This window comes from Epargyreus clarus, unplaced genomic scaffold (assembly GCF_041222505.1).
Source record: "Epargyreus clarus isolate Ecla_fem2 unplaced genomic scaffold, WU_Ecla_fem_2.2 ptg000018l, whole genome shotgun sequence".
NCBI classification, from domain to species: domain Eukaryota; kingdom Metazoa; phylum Arthropoda; class Insecta; order Lepidoptera; family Hesperiidae; genus Epargyreus; species Epargyreus clarus.
In genome coordinates, this window is record NW_027332226.1 from 7,758,808 (window position 1) to 7,779,664 (window position 20,857).

General features: G+C 34.3%; 2 protein-coding genes across 2 annotated transcripts; both read right to left on the reverse strand.

The window, feature by feature from the left end:
• Nucleotides 1-17: 17 nt before the first annotated feature.
• On the reverse strand, nucleotides 18-10,800 carry ry (xanthine dehydrogenase rosy). Its single transcript, XM_073082672.1, has 8 exons — nucleotides 10,582-10,800; nucleotides 5,291-5,445; nucleotides 2,739-4,929; nucleotides 2,251-2,559; nucleotides 1,830-2,167; nucleotides 664-1,468; nucleotides 387-554; nucleotides 18-147 (listed from the first exon to the last, which is right to left on the reverse strand). The coding sequence occupies exons 1-8, from the start codon at nucleotides 10,654-10,656 to the stop codon at nucleotides 97-99; spliced, it is 4,092 nt and encodes a 1,363-aa protein (XP_072938773.1). The 5' UTR covers nucleotides 10,657-10,800; the 3' UTR covers nucleotides 18-96.
• A 968-nt stretch (nucleotides 10,801-11,768) lies between these two features.
• On the reverse strand, nucleotides 11,769-20,474 carry Xdh2 (xanthine dehydrogenase 2). Its single transcript, XM_073082578.1, has 8 exons — nucleotides 20,236-20,474; nucleotides 18,251-18,405; nucleotides 15,339-17,463; nucleotides 14,788-15,096; nucleotides 14,362-14,699; nucleotides 13,456-14,260; nucleotides 12,884-13,051; nucleotides 11,769-11,895 (listed from the first exon to the last, which is right to left on the reverse strand). The coding sequence occupies exons 1-8, from the start codon at nucleotides 20,305-20,307 to the stop codon at nucleotides 11,845-11,847; spliced, it is 4,023 nt and encodes a 1,340-aa protein (XP_072938679.1). The 5' UTR covers nucleotides 20,308-20,474; the 3' UTR covers nucleotides 11,769-11,844.
• Between the last annotated feature and the right edge of the window lie 383 nt (nucleotides 20,475-20,857).

The window sequence follows — 20,857 nt, forward strand, 5'->3', positions numbered from 1 at the left end:
GAAAATAAACAATAATATGAATTATATATTAAACGTTTTATTTTATAAATAGAAAACCTAAATAATGACTACAAGTTTTACTTTATTAACTTCTCATTACGGTACGACGTTCCAAGGTACAAAGCTGCCTGGTTCCGGTGCAGAAAGCTGAAAAAATTGAGATAAGTTTATTCAGTTAGTAGTATTCAGTTTTAATGATAAATAGTTAACTCTGTTTTTCATATTTTTTAAATTATATCGCCCTGCCCTATCTGAGAGATCCAAATGTTAAGTATCACATTTATTTGGCGGCCACTGTTGTGTACTCGAAGTTTAATCTATCAATTATTTTATATCTATTTTACACAAAATGTAGTGTAATTTAGTATTACAATTGTATTGCCTACCTTTTTAGTGATGTGGTCTTCGCAAGCCATACGTATTCTAGCTGACGTTGCGGGAGCTTCGAAGGGGAATTCTAGAGACACGCCTGCGTCCTTGCGTGCTGCACATATCGCTTCTTTGATGGCGAAGTACGCAGAACTCGCCAAAAATAGAGGAGGCTCACCAACAGCCTGGAACCAAATCCAATGTAAGTATTAAGTATCAAGTAATGTATCCAATAAAATATTTCATATATTATTTTAAATTTATATTTGTTTATAACTTTGTTTGAACACCTACCTTTGATGAGTAAACTGCCCGTGGGTTTGGAGCACCTTTTAGCAATGAGACATTAAATTCTTGTGGAATATCTCCGAATCCAGGTATTTTGTAGGCACCAGGCCCACGGGAATACAATGTCCCGGTTGGAGAATAAATCAGTTCTTCCATAGTAAATAATCCATATCCTTGAATGAAAGCACCTTCGATTTGTCCTATGTCTATGGCGGGATTGATACTTTCTCCTAGATCCATCACGATGTCAGTCCTAATAACTAGGTGATCACCGCTAAGGCAGTCGATCTCTACTTCAGTGCAAGCCACTCCAAATGTGAAGTAATTGAAGGGCTTTCCCGTATTGTTCTTAAAATCATATCCGATATCCGGAGTCGCATGGAACCCGGTAGCAGACAAACTGACTCGGGCTACGTAGGCCGCTGATACCCAGTCTTCCCATTTTCCATTAGGGTTTTTATCTTTAAACGGTTGAAGCCGTTTCATGATAGTCTGACAAGCTTCAAGTACGGCCATTCCGTTCAAATCTGAGCCGGCACTGGCTGCTGTAGCAGATGTATTAGGCACTTTGTCTGTTGATGTTTCACTTATATGAATTTTCGAAATATCTACTCCTAGTGTACGAGATGCTACTTGAATCATCTTTGTGTGTAGACCTTGTCCCATTTCAGTACCGCCATGAGATAGAAGAACTGATCCATCGACATATATTATTACCAGAGCACCGGCTTGATTTAACAATTTTTCAGTAAAGGCAATACCAAACTTCGTCGGAATAATAGCTATACCCCGCTTTCTCCAACGATGTTGCCTGAAATTTAAACAAAACATGATTTACATATATCTAAGTGAATTCTCCAGCGAGTATAGAATAAGAAACCGTAAATTGAATTTTACTGGGAAAACATAATGAAATGAAAAGAGGGATCAGAGTATATGTGTACTCAATTATATGTTATACAAAGGTCGTCGTTTTCTATCTTTAGAAAATACTTTGTTGTTTTGTTAACTTTTGGTGCCATTCTATTTGACTACCTCCCCTCTGGCTCACGTAACGTGATTGCAATGACATCCTTTTAAACAGTACGCCGTGATAGTACTTAGTTATTAGAATCTAATATTAATATTTTCAATTCGCAAATACATAAAATGTATATAAAATGTGAACATACTTGTTGAAGTTTTCTATATCCACCTTTCTTTGTGCTAAATTGCTCTTCTCTACACATTCATCCCAACATCTCTGAAGCGTACAGTGTGTTAGAACCTGTCCATAATGTGTTGTTGAATTTTCTTCGTACAAGTTCAATTTACTTAATTCTATAGGATCCTTGCCCAATTTGAATGCGACATCTCTTAACATATTTTCTGCGCCAAACATGCCCTGAGGCCCACCAAATCCTCTGAACGCTGTATTCGAAGGCAAATTAGTTTTACACACATGACCAGTTACTTCAACGTTTGGAATGTAGTAAGCATTTTCAAAGTGGAACATTGCTCGCTCTACTACCTGTAACACACAAGCAATTATTAATTTCAATTTATTACTTATTAAGACACCAAGTCTTACTTAATTTTAACTTAGTAACTTACTGGTCCGGATAGATCAATAGAATATCCTCCATTGTTGTAAATGTTCACAACTGCTGCCAACATTTTTCCTTCTTTCGTTGCTGCCACCTTGTATTTGATTAAAAATGGATGTCTGGTGCCAGTCATCATCATATCTTCATCCCGGTCCAGCATGCACCGAACTGGTTTCTGGAGCTTGTGAGCCGCTAGGGCGACTGGTAGCCCCACCAACATTCCCCGAGATTCCTTTCCGCCAAAACCACCTCCCATTCGCTTTACTCGCGCTACTATCCTGTTCATCGGTACGTGTAGAATGTGACTTGTTAATTTCTGAAACACGCACAAATACACTTTACGTAATTATTCTTCTTTATAAAGATTCGGAAATTGCTTTGTTTTTATTTATATGTGTAATCTAAATTTTACTTGGTACCTAAACGTTACTTGGATAATAAACTCACTATTTTGTTACAAATTGGAAAACATTGTCACGTAAATATTTTACTTACGGCTATTTCTGAGGGATGTTGACTGGAACAAAATATTTCCAACTCATCATCTTCTTTTTTCGGAATCGCAAATGCTGCATGTGTTTCTAAATAGAAATGTTCTTGCCCACCCATCCTACATTGGCCTTCTATTATGACATTGTTGGGGTCATCAAAAGCTGGCTTAACGTTTCCTCTTTTAATTGTCTTTGGAAATTGTTTGTAGAAAGAATTATGTTTGATAGCATCTTCGATAGTAACAATGATGGGTTGCAACTCCTCGTATTCTACTTTCACACTACGGGCAGCTGCTTGTGCGGTTGCTTGATCTTGAGCCACTATGACCCCAATCGTTTGTCCTTGACTAACCACTTTCTCAGTTGCAAATAATTCTTCATCGTGGAAAATGGGTCCGATTAAGTTCTGTTCAGGTGTAACGTCTTTCGCAGAAAAGAATGCCACCACTCCCGGCTGTTCTAGTGCTTTCTGCGGATCAACTGATAATATTTTAGCGTGGGCTTTTGTGCTTAATACGAATGCTAAATACAGTTCACCTTCTACGGATGGCATATCGTCACAATATATTGCTTCGCCAGTCACTTGTTTAAAAGCGGACACATGGGTAATTGGTCTACCAACCGCATCACTTTTCACTTGTTTATCTCCAACTAACTCAAAATATTGAGAACTTTTTGGCATACTTCCGTGGAACTGCTCGGCGCCACTACTGTGGTATGGCTTAATCAGATCGTCATGTATGTAATCTTTCGACATTTGTTTAGCAATTGCCAAATAAGCTTTCAAAAACAAACTCATTGTTAAAGCTCTTCTGAATTGTATATTACCACCTGGAGCTGATGGAATCAATGGCAACTCCTCTATCATGTTTGCATAAGCTTTTTCTAACATTTGTTCATCCCATTTCATTCCTACTAGGGATTGACTAGATTTCGTGGCTATTTTCGTAACCGGAGCCATACCACCAAAAGCTAATGTGATATTCTTTATGACGTTTGAATTATTTTCAAATTCAACATTAACTGAAGCAGTAACAATTGAAATATCATCTTCTCTTCGTTTAGCTTGTTTATAAGCTTTAATATATTGGTATCTCTTTGAATATGGAATTTCAATGGATAGCAAAATTTCGTCTTGTTTAACTACATTTCTTCGGTAACCCGTGAAGAAAGTTTCGTCCATAAGTACAGACCTGTGGCCACCTGCCTTACTGAGTAGGTTGAGTTTCACTCTTAAGGACATTAAAATTGGATTTAAATCCGATATGGGACTGCCAGTCATTATGTTCCCGCCCACTGCAGCTACATTCCGAATTTGTTTCCCCGCAAACCAGTTTAACATTTCTATAATAGTTGATAAAGTTCGCGTTTTGTATCGAGGTAAATTATTTATATATTTCCTGAATGTATTTTCCATTTCCATTAATGTCACAGCTGCTCCTACTTCTAAGCCAGTCTCATTTTCGATAATAGCATTCATTTCTGGCACACAATTTGGCATGATAATAACAGGGTACACACAGTGTTTAAATTTTACTTCAACACCCACTTCTGTATTTCCGACAACGATTTTTGCATCCGGGTGCTGATTTTTTAGTTTTAACATGCTGTTGAGATCTGTAGGTCTATACCAAACTGTTTTGTTACCTCTATAAATCAAAAACTGATCATCATAAACAGAGGATAGTTTTAATTCGGGTGGAAATATCGGTTCTTGGCTGGGATCATAAGGCAAAAAAGATGACTTATCAAAAATATATTCAGTTTCACTTTGATCGTTACTTTTATTATCCTTCAACTTACAACAATCTTTTCCCATAGCACAACCGATCCCGTTTGAATCGCCATTTAATTTACCGTTAGATATACCATTTGTGATGCGTTGTGACTCCCAGTCTTCAATAAATGTTTTGTAGCCTTCTATGATAGCTCGATAACCAGTACATCTACATAGGTTCCCTTGAAAGGCAACTTCCATGTCAGCGTAACTTATTTTGGGTATACTTCTGATCAAGCTATACATAGACATAACTATTCCTGGCGTGCAAAACCCACACTGAGATCCGTGCGCCTTAGCAATTCTTTCTTGAACTGGATGCAACCTTGTTTTAGTTGTTCCAATGCCCTCTACTGTAGTTACCGCTAAACCATGCATTGCGCAGACAGGAGCAAGGCACGCATTTACTGCCAAGTGTCTGATTGATTAATTAAAGAAAGTATTTATTAAGTACTCTTATCTCTCATAACACAATTTTTCCATTGGTCAGTATACAATGATAATAAGGTCAGTGTCAAGACTCGTTCAAAACAAAGGAAACTGATAGAAAAAGCTTAATAATTAATTAAAATGTACATTTTGAGACCATCCCATAACTTAATTACCACCTTTTTTGAGGTAATTAAAAATAGATAAGTACCTATACCTATCATATTTACTGAAGCTTATCACATTGACCGCGATTTCAACACATTGGTATCTAAACGAGTTATTTTATTTGGAAATATGATGTGGACTATATCAGTAATTTTTATTACTATTTATTTGATAAAGGATACATGATTTTCTTTTCTTTTCTGTTATATTTTGAAACCATGACCGTGCATGCCCCACAGCCTCCTTCTGCGCAGCCTAACTTTGTGCCAGTCAAACGTAGCTTCTTTCGAAGATACCACAACAACGTCCATTCTGGATTCGGATTTGGTTCTATCACCTGGAAGATGAAGAAGTATACGTATTATAATATAAATAAATAAATCTACTTATTATCTAGATAAGATATATTTTTGCGCATCAAAATTTGAATTGGGTATTATACGAATACTATCATAAAATCATAAAATACTCTTATGCGAGATTCTATAGGTCACCTTTTAAATACTTCATTTGCACTGTGTTATTGCCGTACTAAAATAACCTAACGTAACCTACTTAATCTACGACTAGGTACGTACTCAATACCTATATGACGCATTGACGACACTTATAACAAAATTATATGAGGTTACTGATACGAGTACCGTCTGTACACTCAGATTACATCTACAATAACAAGAGGCAAGGGTCAGCATCCCACACATGTATCGTCGTCCTCGGTATTAAGACGCAATGTAAATAAACATTTAAAACATTCAGAATGATGAAATTATCAGCATTTAAAAATCATATAGTCATATATATAAAAATGTATAAAAATGTCATAGTAACTAAGTGTGCACTTTTAAGTAGAACAAGAGAATAATAATTAGAAAAATAAATAATTAATGGGTAGGTACTAAGGTTTCTGGTCGGGAATTCCCGGAAAAAACACGATGAGTCGGAACGGGAAAAATGGGCCGGGATCCCGGGAACTCGGGAAATTTCAAAGGTCCAAAAAAAACTTTAAAAAGTCGTAAATTACCTCCTCATTCACAATACGCATTGTTGTCTTCAAAATATCAATTCAGTTTTTCCTTAAAATATGAAGTTTAGTGTCAGTAGTTATTTTATACTTGCATCGAGGTTTTATTGAGGTTTTCCTCAATTCATTATCTCTATGAGCTAAATATTGCTATTCTGATATACTCGTAGTACTACGAAAAAACCAAAGGAATGTAACGATACATTCATTAGGTGACCTTCACAGTAGGTACGTCTACAGAATCTTCAGATTAGAAAAAAAAAACTTCGGAGATAGTATCCGATATCAAACCAATCAACAGTATAGCCCCGATTGTGATCTCGTACCAAGATTCCTTGAACAAATTGTCGGAAGTTGTTAAAGTACCGGCAATGAGTACCTACCTAACTCATAGAGAGGAACTAGATCCCACACGTGAGTCATGTGGTAGATTATGTTATAATTATCCCTTAATTTTTAAGGATATCGCTATTGTTTTATAACGTGTGAGCACAAAATTGTAATAATGGATAAATTAAGAAAATTATGAACAAAATATATGATAGACATAGCTAGCTTGCCTTTTTTTGTTTCAGGGGGAATCTTAGTAAAGATAACCTATTATTTTAGGGCTTACCTTGCCTACCTACTATAAATAGACAAGCTAACTCGTCATAATAATTTCATACTTCACCAAATTTATTACGATTGCGATGTATCACGATTCTGGGTAGGCAACCCACATTCATTGAATAATCGTTGCAGTCACTGGAGCAGAGTGGCATGAATACGCAAAAGTAAAACCAACTAAATTCACTTCAAAAAATTATGAGGAACTTTTAATAAAAATTAACAAAACATTAAAAGAAAACAATGACATAGCTACATTATCATATTATTTTTGCTTGACTAAAATCACTTTTTTATCGTTTAGAATTCATCTCGCTGCTTTGCGGAGCATCACAAAACTTATTCAAGAATGATCTCAATCGAGTCGCATATTTATTACAATAAGATTTATTGATTTTCTATACATTATAATAAATGTTTGTAAAAGATATAAAATAAACAAGAACGTAATAAATATACCGTGACAAGGATACCGACAAAACCAATGAATTAACTTAAATCTTGTCTACTTATTTATTTGAACACTTGATTTGTCATCAAAAAGTTGTGCTCTTTTTGTTGTATAAAGATTTTTTATTTTCATAGACGACCCGGTGACGGGTTACTTGATCATCGTGTGTAAACACTACTACACAACTGAAGAATCTGGAGCTTAATAAAATGTTCAGACTTCTTATAATTTTATAGGAAACAGCATAGCCAATTTCCTTTATCAATATTAACTTAGCGATTTAATAAATTGTATTTCGAATGAAAAGCAAACAGATTGATATGGTAATCACGACAAATCAAAACACCTAAGAGCTCGTTCCCATTTGTCCTCAATCGAATTCGTATATTATTTGGATGTCGGAGCTTCTGCTTTCATTATATTAACTGTGTAATTGGTATTATATTTGACATTCGTTCAACGATTTACTGTCCATCTCCTTCATATTTGTCTGACTCTTTAGACGTAAATATGTTTACGATTTGAAATATTGTTGAAGTGTTTCCACAGGAAGGCAAACATAAGTAAGTACCATAATTTTAACAAAATATGAATATGTACACAAGTCTAAATAAAAACTAAAATTACGCTAAAATCGCACGAGATAAATCGTTAATCCTGACGATCCTGATGAGGAGAATGGGAAATAGTTATTAAAATAGAAAAATGACAATTTTTTCTTAAACTGAACTAATTACCATGTATATTAGATTCAGATTTTCGATGGAATTAAATTTATTGTTTTATTTTTTTGTAACTCAATAACAAGCCAAACCAGTTCCATTAAGAAAGCAATAAAAATTGTTAGTCTAAATTCTCGGATAATCTCCCACATATTTACAAACGGCTTAAGATATAATTATATACCATAGTTACGACACGAGAACATACTTTATGCGTTATAAATGTTTTCAATGTCGTGAGCAGGTATCCGTTCGTTCCTATTCCATATTAAGTACTTAATCAGTGTTTGTCGTAAACTCTGTCCCCTTGACTTTATCCCCGGCGTCCATTAATTACGTGAGATATTTTTAACTAATAACTGTTCTTCATATTTATCTAAGTCGTTAAACGTAAATATTATGTATACGATTTGAAGAAGTATTGAAGTGTTTGCAGGAAACATAATAACTATAACATAAATATCATACTTTTCACTTAAGACAACACATGGATATAAAATTGATAAAATAACCTAACAAAATAAAATATAGCATAAATATGATTTAGTATAAATACTAAATCTACTTGATTAGTTAAAACGAAATGCGACTCAAATACGTATATAAAACGTGTGTAAAAAAATCATTGTTTTCTAAATCTGAACTAATGACCATTAAGGATACATATTTGTTACTTACCTACAGCTTAATAGATTCCGATTTCCGATGGAATAAAAATTTATTGATTTATTTTTTAAACTCCTTAACAAACCTAACCAGTTCCATTACGAAAGCTATAAAAATGTTTATTCTAAATTCTCGGATAATCTCCCACATATTTAAATACGGCTTAAGATATATGAGATACTTTATGCGATATAAATGTTTTAAATGTCGTGAGAAGGTATGTGTTCGGTGTGTTCGTTAATATTAATTTAGAGTTTCATTCAGTTCGAGACATTTTTGCGATTTTCCGAGCCGGTGAGGTGACGAGAGATTTGGCTTAACCACCTCCACCATCATCAAATCTCACGTGAGATTTTTCAACATCTCAACATTCAAAAACTTGCCTAATATTTTTATTTAATAAAAGTTAAGTATTGGTCACGATTTGAAGGTGGTAGAACCCCTTGTGGTTCGACTTCGGCGGCACCACCGCCACACCTATTTCTACCTAATAACAGCAGTTTTAGGCGCTGCTGTGTTCCGGTTTGAAGGGTGTGGTAAGGGAGACACACTTTTCCGAGACGTTCCAGCTTAGTCCTCAGGGGTAGCTGCGCATCTGTGGCCGACTTCAGGTAGGAATATCTAATCCTATCTGGGGTTGATTACAAATGTCCATGGGCAGCAGTAGCCACATACCATCAGGTGGACTGCATGCTCGCCTGCTACTCTTATATTATAAAAAAAAAAACATTTTACCTTTAGGTACCTACTGAAGTCGTGATTATTGCTTTGTAAGAAATGAATCTATCTTATTTTTTTTTTGCTCAATAATAAGTAGGTATACCTATTTGACAAGCTTTTGTTTTAATTATCTTGTTTGTATTTAGGCTATCGCCTGTTATTAATATTTAATCAATCTATCCAATGTTTTGCCTACCAAAGATCAAAATTTGACAACTGGTAGGCACAATTTAGATAGATTGAGTATTTATAACCAGCCTATGATGATATTGAGTGCGTAGTTTATTACGTGAATAAGAAGATAATTATGGATATTTAGATAATTGCTATTTATTTATAAAATAATTTTAACCCACAAAATGTAGGTAGTTAATAAAATTATTATGAGTATATAATTGTTATATATTTTTAACTACGATCCCTTGATGTAAACAAGGTTGTGACAGAATAGCTAGGGTAATATTAGTATTAGCCAGGATATTCCATCACAAAATAGTAGTATTATCATGGTTAGCCCTGCTGAGACTTATAGTAATACCACAAAATAAAAACGAATTTTGTGATAATACCTATTACGCATACAACTTGTGTACAGTTTGAGATGCCGGATAGGGACTGCTTGGTTACTAGGTTCATCTGTTTTAATGAAAATAATTTTATTTTCCTTTTTTTAAATAATATACCTACCAAGACTACTAACTAAGAGAACTCTCTACCTTCAAAAAACCACATAGCCGCTTATTGGTGACTAGAATTTAAAAAAACGGTTACGTTAGGCATCATAATACTTTCAATTAATAAAATGAAATAATCATGTTCAAAACAATTAAAAAATAAAACAACTGAACAAACAACAGTAAAATACAAAATTGAGGATAAATAATGATTGTAGGTTAATAAATCAATATTTTAGCCCTAAAAAATTCGATAAATATTAAAAGGTTTTAATATGGTTTTAAATTAAAACAGTACCTGAAAAATATAATAAACACCACCTCGAAAATGTTTAAAACAATTAACTTTATATATCCAGTGACATCAAAACATCCTTCATGTAATTTATTTAATTGCGAGAATATTAACCGGCTTCATATTACCCACCAGTTAAAACGAATAAATATGTTCCGTGCAAGATTATTTATTATCATGTATGTAACTGTTGCAGTTATGTACACCTACGAAGATACCAGTTACTGTTATCAAAAAAAACATGCATCACACGATAATCATTTGAAACTTATGAAAAACGTTAGGTAAATAACCTGTGTTCAATGGACATACCTTCTTCCCATTCACGTAGAAAACGAGTTCTGAGCAAACCTCGCCAGCATCTTCATCTGCATTATTCATCCCCATTTTCACCTAACCTAGAGTTTTTATTTTAATAACTAGTGATAAACAATCACAAGTTGACTAAAGCGTTTTTAAAGATATATTTATGATATTGTTTATCTTATAATGATATCGTCCGCCTTGCACAGGCGCACTGGCAGAACTGATGAGCTCTGACAATATAGCGCGATAAACGTTCAAACTGCGTCAGCGTCGACGGCGCCTTTATCATATAATATCGTGTCTTGTTTGCTGTTGAAAACAACTGTAGGTACTTATCAATCTGTTATCTCGAACTCGCTATTCTCAGAGCATAAGTGCAAGCCCTTGTTACATCTTAAGATAATGTGTAAAGTACGTGAAAAACAAATAGTTCAATAAAAACCGTTACGAAAAGATTACCACTTAACTAAACAATATAAATATTAAACAAGCATAACTGTCTAAATTAAACCAAATGTTAATTAATGTTGTAAATGGTATTGCTCATAATTATTAAGAATTACTCTTAGTAATTCAATTGTCGATCCATAAAAATATCGATTTAATATAAAATACACATCATGGACAGAAACAGATGGTGCGTAACAGCTTAACCTTTCCACTGTATAACTTGTACCTCTTACAACCTAAATTAGCATAATGTTCTTCTTATTATAATCCGCAAAGACAGGGTACAGATAAGAGATCTATAATTTATGATTATAGTTTTAAAAATAACATGGACCGCCATTTATACGCCACACAATAAAATTAACTAAAATATTTATTGAGATCGTGCTAAATCTGATATTTACTTTATAATATTTATGTATAACTTGTACTTTACAGAAACATGCAATGTTTTTTATAAGTTTATACTTTAATCAAACCATTACGCGCGAGGAGCACGGAACTCCTCTTAGACGGAGACGGGCATAGGCCAGAGTCGACTGTGCTCTTAGATAATTAAACCAAAGCTGGCCGAGTGCGCATTAGACTTCACATGTGGTAATTAATTTCAAATACGCACATAACTTTGGAAAATCTAAGGTGCCTTACATTCGAACTCCTATCCCTCCGATTGATCGGTAGAGATTATAACTACTACTATCACTTTTTTCTAATATTAATTTAGAATAAATAATCTCATCTCAATTGTGATAATAAATATATTTTATGAAATTAACAATTTATACAAAACACTTAAAATTACACAATTGTAGGAAAAAGTTATACTATAATGTTCCAAGGCTTTCCATTCTTCGTTATTGTCGGTTTAACCTGAAAAGAAAAATATTTCATTTAAGTAAATATCTTTAAATTCCATCAAATATATAACGTATTAAGGTTTTTTAAATAAATATCCGGAAATAAAATTATCGGCGATTGAAATACAAACTGAGATATTTTTAACATTATGTAATCGTTACATAAACATTTACCCGTTGTATACTAGTTTGACGGGTGTGGTAAGCCAGATCTACTAACATTTAAGAAATCTTAAGGTGTTCCAACGTAGTTTTCTAAAGCAGCAACCACGGAACAAGAAAAACTAGCAACTCATTTGTCAACAACCATAAATAGCATTTATGGTCAGTTATGGTCAGTCAATGGTGAAGCAGTGACGACTTAAAATATAATGATTTTAAGATTTTAAAACCGCAATTCACAACTTTCTACGTTATAACAGCAACACTAACAGCTGCTGTGTTCTATTTTAAGACACTTATAGGGAGCACTGTAGAGCTTATTGAGACTTAATCCACAGGGATAACAGTGCATGAGTGACTGTTTTCTAATTCTATGTGCGGTCATGGGCATGTGATAAATTGTTGATACATGATTAGATATTAATAATTCACATATAGAAAAGAATACTTTTTGACCTATTGAAGCGAAACAATAGGTGACTTGCTTAAAATCTTCAAATAACGTGGATGCAGTACCGTCTAGAGTGACGATATCAAGGTACCATACGTTCAGTTTAGAATTGATTGATTAATAATGGGAATGGGACCAAGAGGGTCGCCTTGCTGACTGAGTCGTTTGCAATATTGCCAATCATTAATTTAATACGAGCGTCATAACATTGCCAGATATAATCAAAAATTTCAGACCCCATGAACCGAATTAAAAGCATTTTGGATATATAATTTTAGAAAAACAATATTATCTTTTTTGAGATTATTGTTATCCAGAAAGCTGCAAATAAAGGTGATGAACAAGATCGTTTACCACCACTATAATGGATATTATATGAAATATATACCTCATTCGTAATGATATCTTCGCAAGCCATTCTGATACGAGAACATGTTGCCGGTGCATCCATTACAAATTCTGAAGACACGCCTGCATCCGAACGAGCCGATTTTATGGCTTCCTTTATAGCGAAAAATACTGACGATGCTAGGAACAACGGAGGTTCTCCAACAGCCTATAAAAATAATTGGAGCTATTACTTCACTTAAACTATGTGGAAACATTACACATACCCGTTATTATTAGATAATGTTGATTATTATTAGATAATTACATATATGTAATGTTTTGTATGTCAAATTCTTTGGTAACTTCTAAATAATTTTGGAATGTTACATACAAATAATTTAAATGTTTCATCGATTAAAAATTAATCGCTATTTTCTAAGCCAGTTAGGATATTAGTTTAATAACAAAAACTCAAATATCACTTTTTATGCTAAATAATAAAATATTTTCGATTCTGTGAGAGCTAATCTTTGAAAAACGCAGTGTCAGTACGGCATTGCGTTTTGTCCAATAGAAAAAATATTATTCGTAAAGGTAACATGGAGAAAGTAAGAAGTAATTCTTAATTACCTTAGAAGAATATACCGCACGAGGGTTTGGAGCTCCTTTTAGTAGTGACACATTAAATTGTTTAGGAATATCGGAAAATCCAGGAATCTTATAAGTACCGGGTCCTCGTGACAACACTTCTCCGGTTGGCGAGAAAAGCATTTCTTCAATCGTATAATATCCATATCCTTGCATAAAAGCCCCTTCGATTTGACCAATATCTATAGCAGGATTTAAGCTTTCGCCGACATCCATTACAATGTCAGTTCCAAGAACTATATGGTCACCCGTTAAGCAATCAATTATAACTTCTGAACAAGCCACACCGTAAGTAAAGTATTCGAATAAATTTCCTGAATTTGTTTTAGCATTGTATTCAATTTTAGGAGCAGCGTAAAAACCAGTTGCTGAAAGACATACTCGATCCAAGTATGCTGCTAAGACCCAATCTTCCCATGATCCATCTGGTTTACTATCCTTGTAGGGTTTAAGTCTCTTTTTTAGAGTATCACATGCATTAATAACTGCCATTCCATATATATCTGAGCTTATACTCGCTGCTGTCGGAGAACTATTAGGTACTTTGTCTGTGGCCATCTCACTTATATGAATTTTACTAACATCGACCTCCAAAGCTCTTGAAGCAACTTGAATCATTTTAGTGAAGAGACCTTGTCCCATTTCTATTCCACCAATTGACAGTAAAACTGATCCGTCGTTGTACACTAATAGCAGTGCTCCTGCTTGCATTAATACATCTACTTGAAAAGATATTCCATATTTCGTAGGTACTATAGAAATTCCTTTCTTCTTCCATCGGTTACATCTATAATTAAATGAATGAATATTAAAACCATAGGTACGTTAAGATGTATTTGTGTTAATAAAATTAATATAATTAGTTATAAAATATAAGATGAAACCCACTTGTTAAACTCTTCAACTTCTTTTTTTCTTTGCCAGTAGTTAGAGGATTCGATACATTCATTCCAACAACGTTGCAAGGTGCAGTAAGTGAGTGTCTGATTATAATGAGTCAAATTGCCTTCCTGATATAGATTGATACTGGCAACATCCTCATACTGTTTACCTACTACTTCTGCAATATTTCTCATCATTATTTCAGCTGCTAACATCGCTTGGGGTGCACCGAACCCTCGAAATGCTGTGTTAGATGGCAGATTCGTTTTACAAACATATCCATTCACTTCTATGTTAGGTATGAAATAGCAGTTGTCCACGTGAACTATTGCTCTTTCCATCATCTGAAAATTGAGAACGGAAAATTTTAACTTGATCAATGGGATAAAAAAGTGTAAAACCTTTAAATTAATTTAAACAAGTTACACTTACTGAACAAGATATATCCATAGAATAACCGGCATTACTATAAATATGGAAAATAGCACCAGATATTTTTCCATCATTGTCATACGCAACTTTATATTTAATTAAGCAAGGGTGCCTATATCCTGTAATTTGCATATCTTCATCTCTATCAAGCACTGCTCGAACAGGCTTTTTAAGTTTATAGGCTGCGACTGCAACAGGCAAAGCTAAAGTTGTTGCTCTGGTTTCCTTTCCACCAAAACCGCCGCCAATTCTTTTGACTTTAGCAACTACTTTGTGTCGAGGAATATGTAAGGCCTCTGCTGCTATTTGCTGGAAATAGAATAACATAACAAAATTATTATGTGTTTAATGTTTATGAGCGTTACAAAAATGAAAAAAAGAATGAACAACTATGTTAAAAACAATCTCTAACTGGTAACTTTGGGATAGTCTGTAAAAAAAAAATATATATATAGAAGGTAACGCAGAAGAGTAATGGTGTAATTCTTAATTTTAAAATCAGTAATGGCATACATAACAAAATTTTCAATACAATAAAGTTTATAACTTACCGCTATTTCCGCAGGATTTTGCGACGTACTAATTATTTCCAATTCATCTTCTTTCCTAATAGCATAAGCGGATATTGTTTCCAAGTAGAAATGTTCCTGGGCACCGCTTCTTATACACCCTTCGGAGATATGGTGCGCTTTAGAAAATGCGTCATTTACATCTCCTTTTACACGTGTTCTTGGGTATCCCGCAAAAAATGATTTGTGCTCAATTGCATCTTCAATTGTAACAATTAATGGATGCAATTTTTCATAAGTGACAATAACTAAATCTTTTGCTTTTCTGGCAATACTTTCAGTTGTAGCAATTATAGCGCCAATAACGCAAGCTCTACTAGTCACGACATCCCTAGAAAATATTTCTTCGTCTTTAATTATTGGTCCCATTTTGTTGCAATCATCTGGTAAATCTGAAGCTGACAAAAATGCCTTGACACCTGGCACTTCTAAAGCTTTGCTTGGATCAATACTTTTGATATTTGCATAAGGTTCCGTACTTAAAACTAGTGACAGAAATAATTCGCCCTCTATTATGGGAACATCATCACAATAAATTGCTTCTCCCGTGGCTTGCTTCAATGCAGACATGTGTGTAATAGGTTTTCCGACAGAATCACAAATATGCCTATTATTATTTTTAATTTCGAAACATTGAGAACTGTTGGGCACAATTATAGGTAATTCAGACGACCCACTCAATTCATGCTCATGTATTTTATAACCGTTAATACCAACTTCTTGCATTACGTGAAGATAAAACTTAAAAAATAAACTTAAACTGAGAGATTTTCGATAATCGGCCATACCACCTGGTGCTGATGTATCTAACTGTAACTCATCAGTCAGAGACTTTAGCACTAATCTCAAAGTGCTTTCATTCCAAGTACAGCCTTTGAGCAATTTAGAAGTCCGTTTTGCGCATATTGTAGTAGGTGCCATACCACCGTAGGATAAATTGGCATCATTTACGATATTTGAGTCTTTTTCAAATTTAATATTAAAAGCTGCTGTCACTATAGAAATATCATCATCGCGTCGTCTTGCTTGCTTATATGCTTTGAAAAACTGTCTTTTAGCAGTATATGGTATATCAATTGCTACTACGACTTCATCATAGTCAAGAGATACCCTTCGGTAGCTTTTGAAAAAGTTCTCATCTACAGTGACTTGTCGCTCTCCCCTTTTAGCGCTAAACACAATGAGAGTCGCCGAACAAGCCATTAAAATTGGATTCAAATCCGATATAGGACTTGCTGTAATTATGTTTCCTGCCAAAGACGCAACATTGCGAACTTGGCTTCCCGCAAACCAATGAAGCATATTTTTTATCTCCAGAAACGCTTTTCCTCTTTCATAATCATCTTCTACTTGTTTATCCAAAAAAATAAGTAGGTCTGTAAGAGACACCGCTGCGCCTATTCTAACCCCGACATCAGTTACGTTCAATGTGTTCATTTCCTTAATTAAGGATGGAGACAGCAGCAATGGGTACAATTTCTTTTTAAACTTCATTTCAACACCGATTTCCGTATTGCCTACAACAATTTTACTGTCTTCAAATTTCGATTTCAATAAAAGCAGTTCATCGAGAGTTTTAGGTCGAATCCAAACAATATTTTCACCCTTATAAAGAACATAGCTTTCTCTGTAACTTTGATTTAAAATTAACTCAGGTGGGAAAATTGGTTCTTGTGTCGGACTTAATGGCTGAAACTCAGATTTCGTAAACAAAGTTTCGTCGTTTTTATTGCCCTCGTTCTTAAGTCGACAACAATCCTTGCCCATTATGCAAGTGTCTTGACTTTTACGATCATTTCCACTCCATGCATCTACAAAGGTTTTGAATCCCTCTATAATTGGTCTGTACCCGGTGCATCTGCAAAGATTTCCTTGTAAAGCTGTTTCAATATCCGCATACTCAATCTTAGATTTATTTCTGAGCAAAGTGTACATAGACATGACTATTCCCGGCGTGCAAAAGCCACATTGTGACCCATGAGCTTTAGCGATTCTCTCCTGGACTGGATGTAACTTTTCTTCCGTCGACCCAATGCCTTCAACTGTAGTTACTGCCACCCCGTGCATTGCGCATACAGGAGTTAAACAAGCGTTCACTGCTACATGTCTAATAATTTATTTTAAGGTTATTACTTTATGCATCACAATTAAGATTCGTAAAGATCCCTAGTACAACTAGATATAAATATATCGCGTTTCGCGATCTCAAATGGTACCTGTGATGTAGCATGATTAACAATCATGCTACATCACAGCAACAGAATTAATTAATTTATTAATTTCTTGAATATAATTCAATACAGAATTAATTAATTTCTTGTCTGATAATGCTTATTTTATGTAAATTTTAAGTATTGATTTGGGAACGACTGTTTATTGCATTATAAAAACGTTTTTACACTACCATATTGTGTCTATAATAAAGCGGTAATTTTAAGGTTTAACCCTTTCGCTATATGGTAGGTATTTGATTTAAACGCATATATCTCGTCTATATCTATCAACGAACCTCGCATATATCTATCAACCCATTACTGCCCCACTGTTGGGCAGTGGTCTCCTCTCAGAATGAGAATGATTAGGACATAGTCCACCGCGTTGGACAAGTGCGTATTGGTAGACTTCACATACCTTTGTGATTTTTTTATATAAATCCCTCATGTATGCAGGTTTCCTCAAGATGTTTTCCTTCACCGTTTTAAAAAAGTGATAATTAATTTCTAATACGTACATAACTTTGAAATATCCGAGGTTCCTATGTTTTGAACCTCGGACCCCTCGTTAGAGAGGCCGAGTTTCTAAACTATTAGGCCATCACTGCTTTTTGCAAAGCATATATCTATAAGGGAAAGGCATTAGACTAATTTAGTGTCACTGCACTACTAAAAGGATACTTGATTCGCTGCTCTCGTTTCAGGTAATACGAAACCATGACCGTACACGCACCACAACCGCCCTCCCCGCAACCATACTTGGTTCCCGTTAGCTGGAGTTTCTTGCGTAAATACCAGAGTAGGGTCCATTCCGGCTCTGGATTGGGTTCTATTACCTGGAACATATATTGTAAAATTAATTAAAAAAATGCGTAAGGACTCTTAAAAAATAAAAAGATTTCCTTACGATTGTAGTAAAATTTTCCTGTAGCGAGCTAATTTCGTACTACTTGGAATGCAAATATTTTTTATACAATAAGCAACAAAAAACTAAGATTAACTACTTTACTATTTTAAATAGGTTAAAGTACATACAGATGTTGCGCAATAATGTAATGAGTACCTAACTCATTACATGCCAACGTTTATTGATAATAATTCCAATCATTAGTTAATCTTTAGACTTAACTGCAATTTGTAATGTATCTTATAATTAAGAGATATTTAGATGCTTTTTTACATAATTAAATAATTGAACCAAAAGTAAATCAAATGATAAATGATGATGAGTTAATCAATCAAATGATGAATCAAACGCCTGATGATGCTATGATGCGGTGAATTTTCGCTGATACACATTTCATAGCTTGTTTGGTTCTCACGACCTTTTTAGCAACTGTGTTTGGAGGCCCACAGGATCGGAGGCCCGGGGCGGACCGCCCCTTCCGACCCCGTTTAAGCCGTTAGAGTTCCTATATGATACCCCGGTTTTCACTACGTCATACTTGAAATATAAAAAAATAATTTTATATATTAAAGTTCTTAATTGAAAAAGGACCTTCTTAATTGAAAAGGAGTTCTTAATTGAAAGGATTAGGAAAGGTGGTAGAACCCTTTGTGTTTCGACTCCGGCGGCACCACCGCCACACCTATTTCTACCTAATAACAGCAGTGTTAAGCGCTGCTGTGTTCCGGTTTGAAGGGTGTGGTAAGGGAGACAGACTTTTCCGAGGCGTTCCAGCTTAGTCCTCAGGGGTAGCGGCGCATCTGTGGCCGACCTCAGGTAGGAATATCTAATCCTATCTGGGGTTTATTACAGATGTCCATGGGCGGCAGTAGCCACTTACCATCAGGTGGACTGCATGCTCGTCTGCTACTCTTATACTATAAAAAAAAAAAAAAAAAAAAAAATTGAAAAAGGAGGCGCAGAGGTCCCCGTACTGAGTAGGTGCCCTATATTACTAGGCGCCTGCTCATTACTAGTAATGTCCTAATACATTATATTTGTCCTAGAACAAAAGAATTTTAATCAAGTATACACATAATGTTTTAAGAAATAGGTGTACGACGTTTAAGTAGATAATTATGTTATAAATAATAGAAATAATAAGAACGTTACACAAACAATATAATATGTTGATTATGATAATTACTGTTTTTTGTTTTACCAACATTCCAACATGCAAACAGGCCTATTGATTGAAAAAAAAACAGAATACATTCCAAATCATTTAAAAATTACGCTGGAATGACGTAAATGCTGCAATCCTAATGACCATCAACGTGATCCGTTCTTATAGCACAGTACCTATTTATGGAAATTTGATTGCATTTTCATAATAAATGAATACCAATACATACATATTTTTAACAGGTTTACAATATGGTGTGGGTGCTTTATATATTTTAGTAACGTTTAAGTGAATTTTACATTTAATTAATTCAATATATACTGCCAATTAAAATGATATAGTATCATTATAATTTTAAATAAATACATACAAAGATTCAAATTTGATAGAGCCAGGAATCGAACCCGACATTATTTGAAATAAGATTCATACTGTAACGTATGCGGCACTTTATCGCCTATTGTCAAATGCTGATATCTAGATTGTATTAATTGATTATTTTAATGTAAATAAACGATACAGATGTGAATGAAGAGATACTTCTCTTAGCAAATAACAGAAATAATGTAGGTATACAAATAAACGTTTTCTTACCTTTTTCCCATTAACAAAAAATATTAATTCGGTGTCCACGTCGCTAGGTATCAGTTGTTGTATCTTATCCATACTTGTTTTTAAGACAAAACGTCTTTTACGCCACAATTTGATCAAAAAATTCTCATAATATAACTAGGCACATATCTGCACGTGTCTCCGCGGTGAATGTCGCCAACTGACTAGGTGCCAGGGCCGCAGCCGACCGCTTAACGTATTCCCATTCGCAACAAACTAAACACGATCGTAAAGAGTACAAAATGCATATTATTGAAGTTATATGCGTTCTATGTACAACGTTAAAGTTTATATTCCAAGTTACGATGTTTTAAGTAATGTAAACCATTAAATCGTTATTTATTTAAATTTTACCTTTACTTTTTTAAATTACATTAGAATTAGAAACAAATCTTCCTTGGAATATTTCAATAGCAATTATATTGATTGATGATAAATAAAGCGCAAATGATAAGGAAGTAGACGTTAATAATTGTTTTTATTAACTATACAAGACTACTATGTGGTCGAACAAACGCAAAACCGGGTTTGGCACGTACCCGGTTTTTTAAGAATCAGTACTTAATTTCATTAGTTCGACTTCTATGTAAATTTAATCACGCTA

Coding starts and splice junctions, on each gene's coding strand:
- Xdh2 (XM_073082578.1), bottom strand. CDS start 20,307: ATGGATAAGATACAACAACTGATACCTAGCGACGTGGACACCGAATTA. Junction 13,052..13,455: donor GTGCGGTATATTCTTCTAAG/GTAATTAAGAAT, acceptor TTATTTTTATAG/GCTGTTGGAGAACCTCCGTT. Junction 11,896..12,883: donor AAGATATCATTACGAATGAG/GTATATATTTCA, acceptor TTTTCTTTTCAG/GTTAAACCGACAATAACGAA.
- ry (XM_073082672.1), bottom strand. CDS start 10,656: ATGGGGATGAATAATGCAGATGAAGATGCTGGCGAGGTTTGCTCAGAA. Junction 4,930..5,290: donor AGAAAAGAAAAGAAAATCAT/GTATCCTTTATC, acceptor TTAATCAATCAG/ACACTTGGCAGTAAATGCGT. Junction 2,560..2,738: donor AACATCCCTCAGAAATAGCC/GTAAGTAAAATA, acceptor TGCGTGTTTCAG/AAATTAACAAGTCACATTCT.